General features: G+C 44.0%; 3 protein-coding genes across 3 annotated transcripts; 2 read left to right on the top strand and 1 right to left on the bottom strand.

Annotated features, from left to right (window-relative positions):
- Positions 1-2,924: 2,924 nt before the first annotated feature.
- On the bottom strand, positions 2,925-4,289 carry PHALS_05194 (cation diffusion facilitator family; the record flags this gene model as incomplete). Its single annotated transcript, XM_024718880.1, has 5 exons — positions 2,925-3,214; positions 3,283-3,457; positions 3,518-3,702; positions 3,787-4,000; positions 4,062-4,289. 5 exons carry the CDS (start codon positions 4,287-4,289, stop codon positions 2,925-2,927), a joined length of 1,092 nt encoding a protein of 363 aa, XP_024584235.1.
- A 793-nt stretch (positions 4,290-5,082) lies between these two features.
- Positions 5,083-6,058, top strand: PHALS_05193 (dna-directed rna polymerase; the record flags this gene model as incomplete). Its single annotated transcript, XM_024718879.1, has 5 exons — positions 5,083-5,441; positions 5,524-5,570; positions 5,648-5,731; positions 5,796-5,941; positions 6,008-6,058. 5 exons carry the CDS (start codon positions 5,083-5,085, stop codon positions 6,056-6,058), a joined length of 687 nt encoding a protein of 228 aa, XP_024584234.1.
- Positions 6,059-6,179: 121 nt separating this feature from the next.
- PHALS_05192 (Domain of unknown function DUF4456) lies at positions 6,180-11,198 on the top strand (the record flags this gene model as incomplete). Its single annotated transcript, XM_024718877.1, has 1 exon — positions 6,180-11,198. The coding sequence occupies one exon, from the start codon at positions 6,180-6,182 to the stop codon at positions 11,196-11,198; it is 5,019 nt and encodes a 1,672-aa protein (XP_024584233.1).
- Between the last annotated feature and the right edge of the window lie 862 nt (positions 11,199-12,060).

Raw genomic sequence — 12,060 nt, 5'->3', positions numbered from 1 at the left:
AATGATGCAATTTCTGGTAAAACAACACTATCCGTTGATTAAATACAGATTTAAGGCATTACACCAATATTCGCTGAATAACGGGATGTTGTATTATAGCACCGATTCAACGGTTTCGCCACGAAGTGTGGTTCTTCACGATGAGGATTTGAAATACCTTACACCCTACTTAGCGGTCATCTCGCTCGTGAGAAGACATACAGCTCGATGAGTTGCCACTATTGGTGGCCCAAACTTTACAAATAGACGAGTCAGAGGGTAAAACCCTCTCCGAGAGCGGCGGCGCCGCTGGCCAGTTTACCTTTACACTCCGGGTGTTGGTAGTTCACTAATATGGTCTTTGTGTTTTGCCTGCCGAAAGACTCGGCGAACAACACGGATGTGGTGAGCGCTGCTACAGGCTATTCGGACAAGGAATTGTCGGTGCGTTTGCGCGCACAGCTATGACCCTTCGCTGCTGTGGTCGTAGACTCACCCGTGTGAGAAACCACAAAGCTCGCAGGAGCGTTATGGATTGTTCCATATGTTGCAGGGCGACAGTACGCAGGAAGACAGCGTTGCGCCTTAAGTTTGTCAGACTCGAATCGAAGAAGGCGTTCTAAGAGCACGTCCACTCCCTTGTAGCTCCGCCGTAAGTGAGACAGCGAGGAAACTTTCCGATGCCGCTGCACCCATCGCTCAAAGATCCCCTCATCATCTGCAGTGGTCTCGCAAGGGCGATCAGTCCGCATTGCGGGTACAGGAGCGCCTCCTTTTTGAGCTCGAAGTCAAACTATGCATTGGGATTTCTTGTGATACGAACTCGAAGAGCCTACCGCTTATCAAGCTCAGCTTGTGTAGCAGCCGGGGGCCCCGTTACGTAGACGTTCAACGATCTTGTGATCGCGTCTTTTCACTTCAGTAGCGGGATCCACCGAGCGAAAGCCGTACTCTTAACGAGTATGTAAGACCAAAGGTGGATACGAGAGCATGAGGGCCGCCCTGTGGGCAGCCTCCAATTGCTGCTCCTGTGCCTCGTCGAGACGATTGATAATAATACCACTCCCCCCGGAAGCCGAGAGATCGGAGAACGGACACAATGTCCGCAAGGTTTGACCAGGCTCACGTCGCGCTGTTAGCGCACCTCATCCTCCTCGTCTTCCCATGTTAGGTAAGGAGTATCTGGCTCGTAGTTGACTTTCTCTAACCCCTCGAAGAAGAACTCCGTCGCCCGGGGCGGACGCGGTGTGTTGCGCTTGGTTGCCGAGGGGCTTGGGATGTGCTTCTCGTGAAGCCGCGGACGTACTGTCCGGAGATGCACCCCTGAGAAGAAGAAGAAGGACTTTACCCGCGGGCGCCCTCGGAGCCAATAGGCTGGGTGTTCTGCGTGTCGAAGACACAGGGCTCAAAGAGCGGAAAATGTTCTAACCTGTTCTTAAGAACGTGAAAGTGTCTCAGACACGCGAGCCTCGTATTAGGCGACCATTAAATGTAAATCAAGGATATTCACAATTTTAATGGGGGAGATTGTACCGGGGTTACACTTACACTTACCCTTGTATGAAAGGGCGGGACGCACAAGATGGTGTGACCGTACATAGGTGTGGATTACTCGAGTTGATGTAATCACACAGTGGTGTGGCTACGCCGTAACAAGAAGCTCCCACGTGGCAGGATTACCAGTAGTAATACATATTACTATATTACTTAGGAAAACCTAGAGGTTTAGATATTGCGGCTCTGCCGCAACTAAAACAATTGAATACATTTTCAATTTTAAACGGAGAAGTACCTACCGTATTTTAGGTTTTAAGTACTCTTGGAGGCAGCGGATTGCGATCCGCTGCACTCGTACTGATTCTTGTAAAGACCGTGAGGTCGGTGACCTTAGTTTCATTTTCTCTAAGCAAAGATCTACGGCAGGCCCGCTGCACCGAAAATAGATGGCCGAACTACATATGCTCGTTAGTCACACATAATCTAGTCTTGCACTACTCGGTCGTCGGAATGGCTACAAGTGCTGCCGAGTGCAACTGGGTTGCCGTGTACTTTGCATAGAGAAAGTGTTGATTCAAAGATTACAAACGCACACAGGTTAAGTTCAAACGCTCCACACTGTGCAATGTGAATTCCGTACAATTGTGATTTATATGAGGATTTTAGTTTGCAATGAGGGCTTGTGACATCTGCCACTCAAAAATAAGAGTTAATCTTACCAAATAGAAATTACTAGGACTGGGGGTCTAGCGTAAAGTTGATCTGCGCCCTCTACGACTGCGTATAAGGCTCTATTCGTAGTATGTGGCGGACATGTAACTTCTTGGAGTAGATAAAATTCCAGCGTTCGCGGCAGTCGTGGACATAGATATGTGGACATCGTTCTAAAAAGTGGCATTCCAGCGCTATATATTAACTGTTATGATTGACGATTATTTCTCACTCTTGAGATGTGCTGAATGATTTTATTATTCGCATTCTGTTCAAGGAATGCATATTAAAGTAAAAACAAAAATTGGATTTTGAGTGTGCGAGATTTGAATAAATTTGCAAATAAATTACTTTACGAGCTGGACGACCGTGGACCTTTGAGCGCATATGTGTGTGCTGAAGGTCACCAATGGTATGTGCCGGTACTAAAAGAAAGCAGATTACGACTTTCAGTGGTGGGGAATAACGCGAAATACATTTTGGTATCGGAGCGATTGACTCAGTTGCTTTCAGAGGAGTTCTTGGAAATATGTACAAATTAAATATATATTCGATCATAATATTGTGCTGTTCAGCTAGCACAACTATTGAGCTACCTACCCATTATTCATATAAAAAACCTGCACATTTTTAAAAAGCCATTTTTTCTTCAACCAAAAAATATTTTCGTCAAGACGAAAACTGATAAAGAAGCATCTAATTACTAAACTAAATCACAGTTTTTTTCCCTGAGATTGCTATGAAGAATCGCGACGTAATGTAGGGTCTTTGTGTTCGTCATAGTTGCGTTCAAGGTAGTCAACATGCACGAAAGCTCGCTCTACATTGTCCAGTCCCTCAACTTTAATCTGCAAGCTCAGACTGATGTCGTGAGCTTCCTTGACGCACATATCCTCTGGCAAAATCACTTCCATCTCCACCAAATAGTTGTTGCCGAAGTGGTACGCTCTCACAATGTCTGTCTTCATCAAGGGGTGATGCACATCGCCCAGCGTACGAATATGATCAATAAACTCTTGCTCCGCTTCTACAAATGATAATTGTGGTTAAGAAGAATACATTTCCAGAACAAAATTATCCACGAAAGATACGCACGGAGACCAACAAGGCGCTCCACTTGTTCTTTTCCTGTAGCCAACCAACTGACAGCAATGTAGACCGAGATCACGATAGCCCCAATGGAATCGAGACACCAGAGGCTTGGATGTTTGTGCGCGACAAAAGCAGCAGAGACTGCCACCAAATTGCTGTAGACGTCGTTGCGGTGATCCTATCGTAAGCAAATGCACGATAAGAAGATTTGAGATAAGTGCCAATCAAGAAAAGTCACCTGAGCCAGCGCATCAGCTGAAGGCGAGTGTGACGCAATTTTGGCGCAAATATACCAGAGGAAAAGCTTGACGACAATTGCAACCAGTAGTACAATCAATGTAAAAGAAGAAATGTCTATCTCCCGTAGGTGACCGTTGAAGCCTTTCACGAGCGCTTTCACAGATTGCTGGATCACTTCAATAGCTATTAGAGCAAGCATGTCAAAGAGCTTAGTGACTCAAAACGTCTTTACAAATGCCATCTTCAGCAATAACTGTGTCATCCAACCTGCCATGCCCATGAGGGTGGCTGATATGATGACGGCAATGGGCTCGAGTCGCCGTCTCCCAGCCGGATACTTAACGCTTGGCGTGTGCATTCGCTTATCTGAGTACCAAAAAAGAGCTTGCGACGTTAAGTCCAAGATTGAGTCCACGAGTGACGACAGCACGGCTAATGAGCCACTTGTGAGGGCAGCGTATATTTTAACGATAGTGAGGACCTTAAAATCTCAAGACAGATTAGACCGTTCCGACTCAAATGGACATTTATAAAAAACGCACCACATTGGCCGCAAGCGAGGCATTGATGGCAACTTGCACGCGTAAGGCAGCACTTGACGGCGAGGATAAATGCTGTACCTCTGCGTCTTCCTCCTTTTTGAGCAGAAATGCATGGGATACTTGTGAGCGGCAGTAGCGCCCGCTGACTTTTGAATTCTTAGGAGTTGAATTTATAGTATGCGTTCCATAGCTATTAGTTGACGCCATGAGCAACGACGACTCGGCCATTGCCACCGTAGGATGATTAACAAAACACAATACATACTTTAGCAGCCAAATGACAAAAAGCGTGGTGATCGTATTTTGATGTGCCTACGCACAATTTCCACCGGTAAATTAACTTACCATAAACTGTGATAGTCCAAATCTTGACAGGGCGTTGCACAAAAACAGTGCAAAAGGTGTCTTGACGAACACTTATTCGTGTCGTTGTCCTGCTAAAAATACTTGGTCTTCACGAAGTTGCGGCGTTGGCTCTTGCAAATCATGAGAACACCTTACTTGAGGTTTGCAGTGCGAATGACTATTTCATCGATTGTGTACGATGGTGAGGCTCATAGTTCAGGCGAATGCTATCAGACATAATAGCTCTGAAAAGAAGAACGGAACTACAACTTCACGACCAAAACGCTTCTGACGACAAAGAACTCATTGATCGAGTTCTTGGGCCATTTTGTTAAATAAATGATCTCGCATCTGCGCGTGTGGTGATTAAGATTCTTCACCTGTCGTAAAGAATGGCGAGGGGCACAAAGCGCAACTATGTTGTACAGTATAACCCTGGCTAGACAAAACTGTTAGCCAACGCGTAGTTGCTTAGCTGCCTTACGTCCGAATTGAAAACACAAATAAGCAGAATCTTACCTTTTCTGCATTATCTTCTCATGAAACTTAAATGTCTATAGTATATTAATTTCTTAATACTCATCGTAATAATATACCATACTACCACGCGTATTGCACATAAGGTGAGATCACCACGCTTATTGTCATTTGCCCTGCTTTGGAAACCAATCAAACCATGTTTGTACTCACACGAATCTCGGACGTGATTCCCGTGGAGCCCGAGCTATTTGATGCAGACTACACGCAAGTCCTCATCGAGGAAATCGATCGCAAGTATGCGAACAAGGTCATTGCGGACGTGGGACTTTGTATTACGCTTTATGATTTTGTGAGCATTGGTGACGCGCACGTGCACCCGTCGGACGGCACATCACACTCCCAAGTGGAATTTCGCTTGGTAGTGTTTCGGCCATTCGTGGGTGAAGTTTTGAAAGGCCGCATCGTAAGCTGTACAGAGGAACACATTCGAGTGTCTATGGATTTCGTACAGGACATTATCATACCTTCTTATGCGCTGCAGACGCCATCCTACTTGTACGCAATAATCGTTTGGAAACTACACAGCTATTTTCCCTCTATGATGTGATGTACTTACTTTATGTCTGCACTGCACTAGTGATACGGCGGAGCGGCTATGGGTCTGGAAGTATTCGGATGGCCAAGGTGTGGCTTCTAAGGATATCGGACTGTGCTCTTCTTAATTAAGGATCTAACAGAATTTCTAATCTTATGATGAATAGAGAAATTTTTTATGGACTTGCACGAGGAGATACGCTTCCGGGTGACAAACATTAATTTTACGCGCGTGACTAAAACAGCTAAAGGTTTGAATGTTGTAATTATATTTAATAATACTGCTTTTAACTTCTACTTCTACTTGGGAGATAGGAATACAGGCCACGACAACAGAGGCGACGGACAAGTCGGAAAAGGAAATTGGCGCTGGCGATATGCGACGATCTCTGGCCCGCCAACGGTCTTCGAGTGTGGATCTATCTGATAATGACCCCACACCTTCTGCAATTCACATTCTTGTGAGTCCTTGCGACGTATGAAGCCTTGAGATTGTCTTCTAATTTCTTTGCTTTTTCATGTGGTAGGGAACCATTGATGAGGATGGTTTGGGGTTGTCATCGTGGTGGACGAGTTAGTTTATAGAAAATGAGCAAAAGTGTAGCTCTCATTGCTTATTAAAATACCATTTGACCATAAGTATTTCTGGGGACCGTTACACACGCAGGTAAATCATAACTTTTTTGATTTTGTAAATCCATGTCCTCGGAAGCAGATACTACTGTATTCGAGACTCAAGTTGATGGGCAGAGTGTGGAAAATTCAGATAACAACGCAGCTTATTCTGCCTTTACATTCGTGGGTGAGGAGTCTCAGCAGGAAGTGAAGCAAACTAAGAACGGGCAAGTTTGGAATCAAACATTTTTCGAGAAAACGGCCGCGAGAAGCGAAGAGGAGCGTATAATGCTTGAGATCCAGCAGCTGAGAGACATTGATTCTACCGTAGGTACCATAACTAATCAGAGTCAATACTCATCGGAAATAGTCAGCCAGATAGAGCTGAACGTTGTTTCCCGTCGCAATTGCCATATGGGGGCGCTAATGGAGTACGGTCAAGATGTCGAGGCAATTAGTGAAGATGTAGAGAGTGCGATCATTCGAGCAGCTGATGACGTGAAAGTAACTGTATCTACTATAGACTCAAGAATTTACGATTTTGAAGCTGCGCTTTCAAAAGATACAATTTTACTGGCATCAGACAAAGCTCATATACTATCCATGTGGAATGAGTTGGATGCTATTTGTCAGCAGAGAACGGATGCGATTGCTCAATTTGCTGCTCGATTGGATGGGATCGAGCGAAGTCGGATGCATTGTGTGCGTGATAGATTGAAGCGATTGACTTGTGCTTTAATGGATGCAGCATATGTGTTGCCTTATGAAGTGGAACGAATCATTGAAAGTGAGGCATACGAGGTGAATACCGTAGTGATCTCCAATGGTGTAGTCTATGCTGATCTTGTGGCCAAGATGGATACCAAAAATGTCGATATATTCTTAAAGATTAGACTGGCGTGGGAGCAGGCTCAGATCCGTTGGCGTCACTTGCGGCATCGTGATGCAATCACCAAATTTCATTCTACTCTTAGCTCTCCTTTATTTACAGATCCTGATGAGAGACAGCACGTACAGAAGCAAATTCGTGATTTTCAGGAGAAATTCTACACCGAGCAGCGTCTTGATGTTATTACGCATTTGAGTGATGCTGGCGTCACTTTGAGCTCCGTTGACGTGAAGCAGATCCTAGAAAAGCTGAGATGTATGCGGCGGTATGAAGAAGAATCAAACCGTTCTTTCGAACTCGCCTTACAAGATGTAGGTAAATTAAAAAGTGCTGCTGCAAATGTGCTGCGAGAAAGTCTTCGCTTCGAATTGCATGACTGTGGCGCTTTGGCAAAGGAAGGAAATATCGAAGATGCCAAAACGGCTTTGGTTACACTGCTTCATGACGATGAAGCGGAAGAGCTTTTCAGTGCCGCTAGTGGGTTAAAAACAGATTTGGACCATTTAGCAAAGCAATTATGTGTCGCAAATGTTATTTACTGTGATAATTTGGCCCCTCTCTTAAGCTTTGTAGAAGTTCTCGTTAGTGCTGTTCCACTAAAAAAAATGATGGAAAAACAAGGTAAGGATTTTGAACGAATGGCTGTGCAGTTGACATTGAAGAAAATTCGTAAAGGCACGAAAAGAGATATGATGGCGCTTTTGCCGAGTCTGCATGCACAAGTGTTGATGCTATTGAATCTTGAAGAAATGGGGGACTGTTTTAAAGCAGAGCTTAGGGATATCGCAGCTCAGCTAAAAGCTACCCTTTTGGCGCATGATTCTCTTCACGGTGTTGAGGTAGCGGCTTCAACATCGATGACTACTATGGAAACGTCAGCATTGCCTTTGAATGGCAAGACAAGTGACGCCGTTGAAGAAAAGCTTGATTTGCCGGCGATTCGAAAGGTTCAACGGCGCCTTGAAAACTTATTATATACATCTGAACTGGGGGCATCCTGGCAGCAGCTTCTAAGTTTCATCTTTGAACAGCTTTTGCTTCAGAACGCTGCTAATCGAGTTGTAGATGACGTAGTTACTCGTGAATGCGACGAAGTGATAGAAACACGGCAACAGGAAGGTATGCTCTTTGTCAAAGAAATTGAGAAACGGATCGAGATGCAAAGCACACAGCTCCACAACCGTGTCGAAAACGTTGTCAACTTTTTTCTTCGAGTTGTGCTTTGCCTTGAGGAAATCATTGACAGGGATAAACACGTAAACACGAGCGCGATGAGCCTTCTCGACACACTAAAAAAAAACAATGAAAATGCTCTTCAAGATCTCGAGACTAAATTGATGCAGAGTTGTACGCGTCTGCGACACTCACCAAATATTGACATCCTTCGTGACGAGTTTCAGCACTCGTCGGATCTCCTGGATCATATAGAAGAAAACTATCGAACGTATGCCGAGCAAGTTTCCTTGGCTGCAAATAATAATGTCACTGTGATAACCAAGCAGCGTCTGCTTTATCGGCAGCGACTTTGCGAATTTTTCGGTATGAAACAGGAAATGCAACCCATCAGTGACAACCTGCTTGATTTAGACAAATTGCTTAGCATGCAGTATAATGGCGATCAGATTTTGGAAACCTCTCATCAAGAGAAGAAAGAGTATGACGCTGTTGCTAGTGAAACACTTTTGAAGTCTTCATCCACATTCTTTACTGAAGAGGAGACGCTTCAATGTGCTTTGGATTCGAATGTCGCATTGTCACTTTCAGACCTTGCTCAGAGCATCTTATCACACGGTCAGACTATTCATATAGAAGAGCAATTACAGGATAAGGAAGCCAAGCCATTGTGCGAAGTAGATGATAAAGTTACTTTTCATGCTGATGAAGAGACGATAGATGTATCTGCAACATCAACGTCCCAATTGCTATCTGAAAGCGTTTCGAGTAAAGTTCAAGAGGATTTTTTGGTCCTAAATATTCCCAACGCTAGAGTTGAAAGCTTACTTGCCATATTTCGAGACGCAGTATTATATAAGTATGACTTGGAAACAGCGAACGTGTCAAACCAATCCAAAACAACGTGCGCTGAACGCCATGCAAGCTCTGCTATTCTTCTCAAGGAAAGAATACGTAATCACTGTCCACGCAAAGAAAAGCTGGATTTGGAAATTCACCAAACTCGAATGGGTGAGCTTTCGATCCACCAGAAACGACAAGAGCGATATTTGCGTGGACTTTGTTTGATGGAGGAGAAACAGCAACTAAAATTTGCGAAAAAATTAGAAGAGTCTTATGCTTACGTGGAACAAGTACGTATGGTGTGCATAAGTTTTTATGCCCAGCTTCCTCTTCAGCTAAGCGTAGCAACACTTCAGTGCTTCGAAGCTCAAGCTAAAAAGCACCTTGGTGTTCTCAGAAGTGAATCTACAAAGACCTTCAAGATGCTTGAAGCGATGACAGCCATTGGTAACAATAGATTGCTGTCATCTTGTCAAGATTATATTCGCACTTGTTCATTGCAGCTTTTCTCTGATTTGACGAGCTTTCAGGTCGTCAGCAAATGCGATTACCACCCGAACGAAATCATTTCAATTAAAGAGAAATTTGTAACGCTTGAAGCGCGGGCTCGTGACCAGATGCTAGAGCGAGAGAAGCAAATTGAAGAAGTAAAAAACAAACAAGACCAAGTGTTTAAAATGTATGAAGGTTTTAAAGAAAGAGCTCAAAGTTGTAAGCAAAGTTTGGTAATGAAGGAAGGGCTCAATCAGACGTTACGTCTCCCTAGACGAATTGCACTAGAGAGCATCCGAGAGGAAATGTCGCGATGTAAAATACGCTCAACTTTAGTCTCTGAGCTGCTTCGTTCGGTTCAATCTGTTGTCGCCGGAGAGCACAGTGGTGACCATTCACACGGACAGAAGGTGACGGGTGATGCCATACGCATTCTCCTTCAGCTTCGTGCGAAAATTTACTATCTTGGAATGTACCTTGGAATCTTAAGATGTCCAAATCAGCTGGAACCCAAGCCTGTCGTACTCCGTCTAGGCATAGGGCGAAAGATAGAAGACAAATACGATGTCATTCGCGACGATGTGGTAGTGGATAATGAGGATCGAATGCTGGCGGTTCCATTTCTGGATTTCGTCGATCAAGTCAATAACAAATGCCAACAAGAGACAAAAACGCTTCTCGAGCATGACGTCAAAAACGATGAGACTTCAAAATCCAATGTATTTGCAGCTCTCGAAGAATTTTTATCCACTCAACTGGAAAAAGCACGCGATTTTCTGAGGCTTCAAAGAACTTCGTATCGAGAGCAAGTTCAATTGTATGCTCATCTGTTGACGCTCGTTCCGGAAGTTGTCGTAATAAATATGGCAAAGCAGGCAAAAGAGAGTTTACACCAACAAAGTTTCGAACAAATGAGTACGCTCCAATCTCAATTGAAATTGTGGTCAGATCAAAAAACTAGCCACATGTTAGAGTTGGGACCGCATCTTTGCAATGCTAACAACCTTCACCTACTGCACGATTTAGAAGTGCGAGAGAGAAGTCGTTCCACATTGACCCAAGTTGCTTTGCGAAAAGCTCGAGCAGAGTATTTGGCAAAGCAGATACAGATGTCGTTGGAGTTTGAAGCTCAATTTATTGAACTCTGTCAATGTTTTGTATCGCTACTAGATTCATCAGTGTTGTCGCTTGATGATCTAAAGCCTTTTTCTAGCGAGGAAAACTCGGCGCACAAGCGCAAATCGCTGAAGCGACTACGTAAATTGGCGCGAGGTAATGAGCTGAGCGACCCGCAAAAAGCTGCATATAGAAGTGCAAAAGTGCCGCATCAAATGTCTCAACATGACGAAGTTCCTCGCTTTCCGCTGCGGTCATGGCCTAGTATTCCTACTGTTGGACTACATCTGCATTGGGCGGAAGTTAAAGCGAAGCTTTTGGCCGACAATCCAACAGATCGGCCTGACCTCGCCATTTGTGATTTGTCCATTGTGCCATTGACATCCGATGACGGTACATGCGTCTCTCTTCTTACCCCGGCACATCGAGCACTCATCAAAGCTCGAGATCGCGCCTATGTCGATTATGGACACTTTTGTCGTGAGGAAACTAGCCGTATTCTCGACAACATCAAAGAATGGGATCAAGATGAAGACAACTGGGCGCAAAATTGGGAGAAAAAGATTAGAAACATCAAGAACAACAATTGACATACTAAGTTCGATATAGATTTGATTTTTTTGAGCTGTACACAATGATGTACCAAAGTACTGGTGCTGATGAAATTGCGTTTATCACTGGATCCAGATTATTTTTAATCAAGACCTGGTCCTCAATATATGTTATTCCTGAAATCGGAACGTCTAATTCCAACAGGAAGCTCGCGTAGAGCACATAATGTGTTCGCATTGTCTCTGGAATGTTAAGCTTAGCTACGATTCGAAGCAGTCCAATAAAGCGCGGTTGCAACTTAGTCTCAGACTACAGACATCAGCCAATACGCAGCCCGCCTTTGCAACCACATCATCACATTTTATCTTATGAGATGGATGATCTCAATGAAGTGTAGACATGTCTATGAGCCAATGAAAGTTTTGTATTTTCAATTCAATTTGTGGTATGTTCTTAATATGGATATATGTGATTAAAGGTTGCTATATGAAGGCCTCTCGATATACGGAATATTCCTTATACAGTAAGTAGAACCTGTCTAAATTGAACCTGTTTAATTGAAAACCCTCTCTAAATTGAACAAAAGATATGACCCATGTTGGGCACCATACTTGAATTAAAATACCTTTAAAATTTAAAAGTTTGAATTTGATGGCTCAGTCCCGACAATTTTCCTAACTAAATCTAGCGTAGAAACAAAAAGTCTGACGTATTGTGACTTAGAAAGAGAGTACTAAATACGAGTAAAGAATTGAACGATGGACCTCTGCTTCAGCTGACGTGTCTTGATCGGACCAACCTTGTCCTTCATATTGCGGATGGCAGTGATAAAGCCCAGACTTTGTTCATCCTGCTGCAGCCAAAAAAAATCCAGTGAGTCGAGCATCTTGACAGCCTCAT

Source organism: Plasmopara halstedii (assembly GCF_900000015.1).
Source record: "Plasmopara halstedii genome assembly, contig: Scaffold_2881, whole genome shotgun sequence".
NCBI lineage: Eukaryota > Oomycota > Peronosporomycetes > Peronosporales > Peronosporaceae > Plasmopara > Plasmopara halstedii.
The sequence above is the reverse complement of the archived record's forward strand: the minus strand, read 5'-3'. Positions and strand labels throughout refer to the sequence as shown.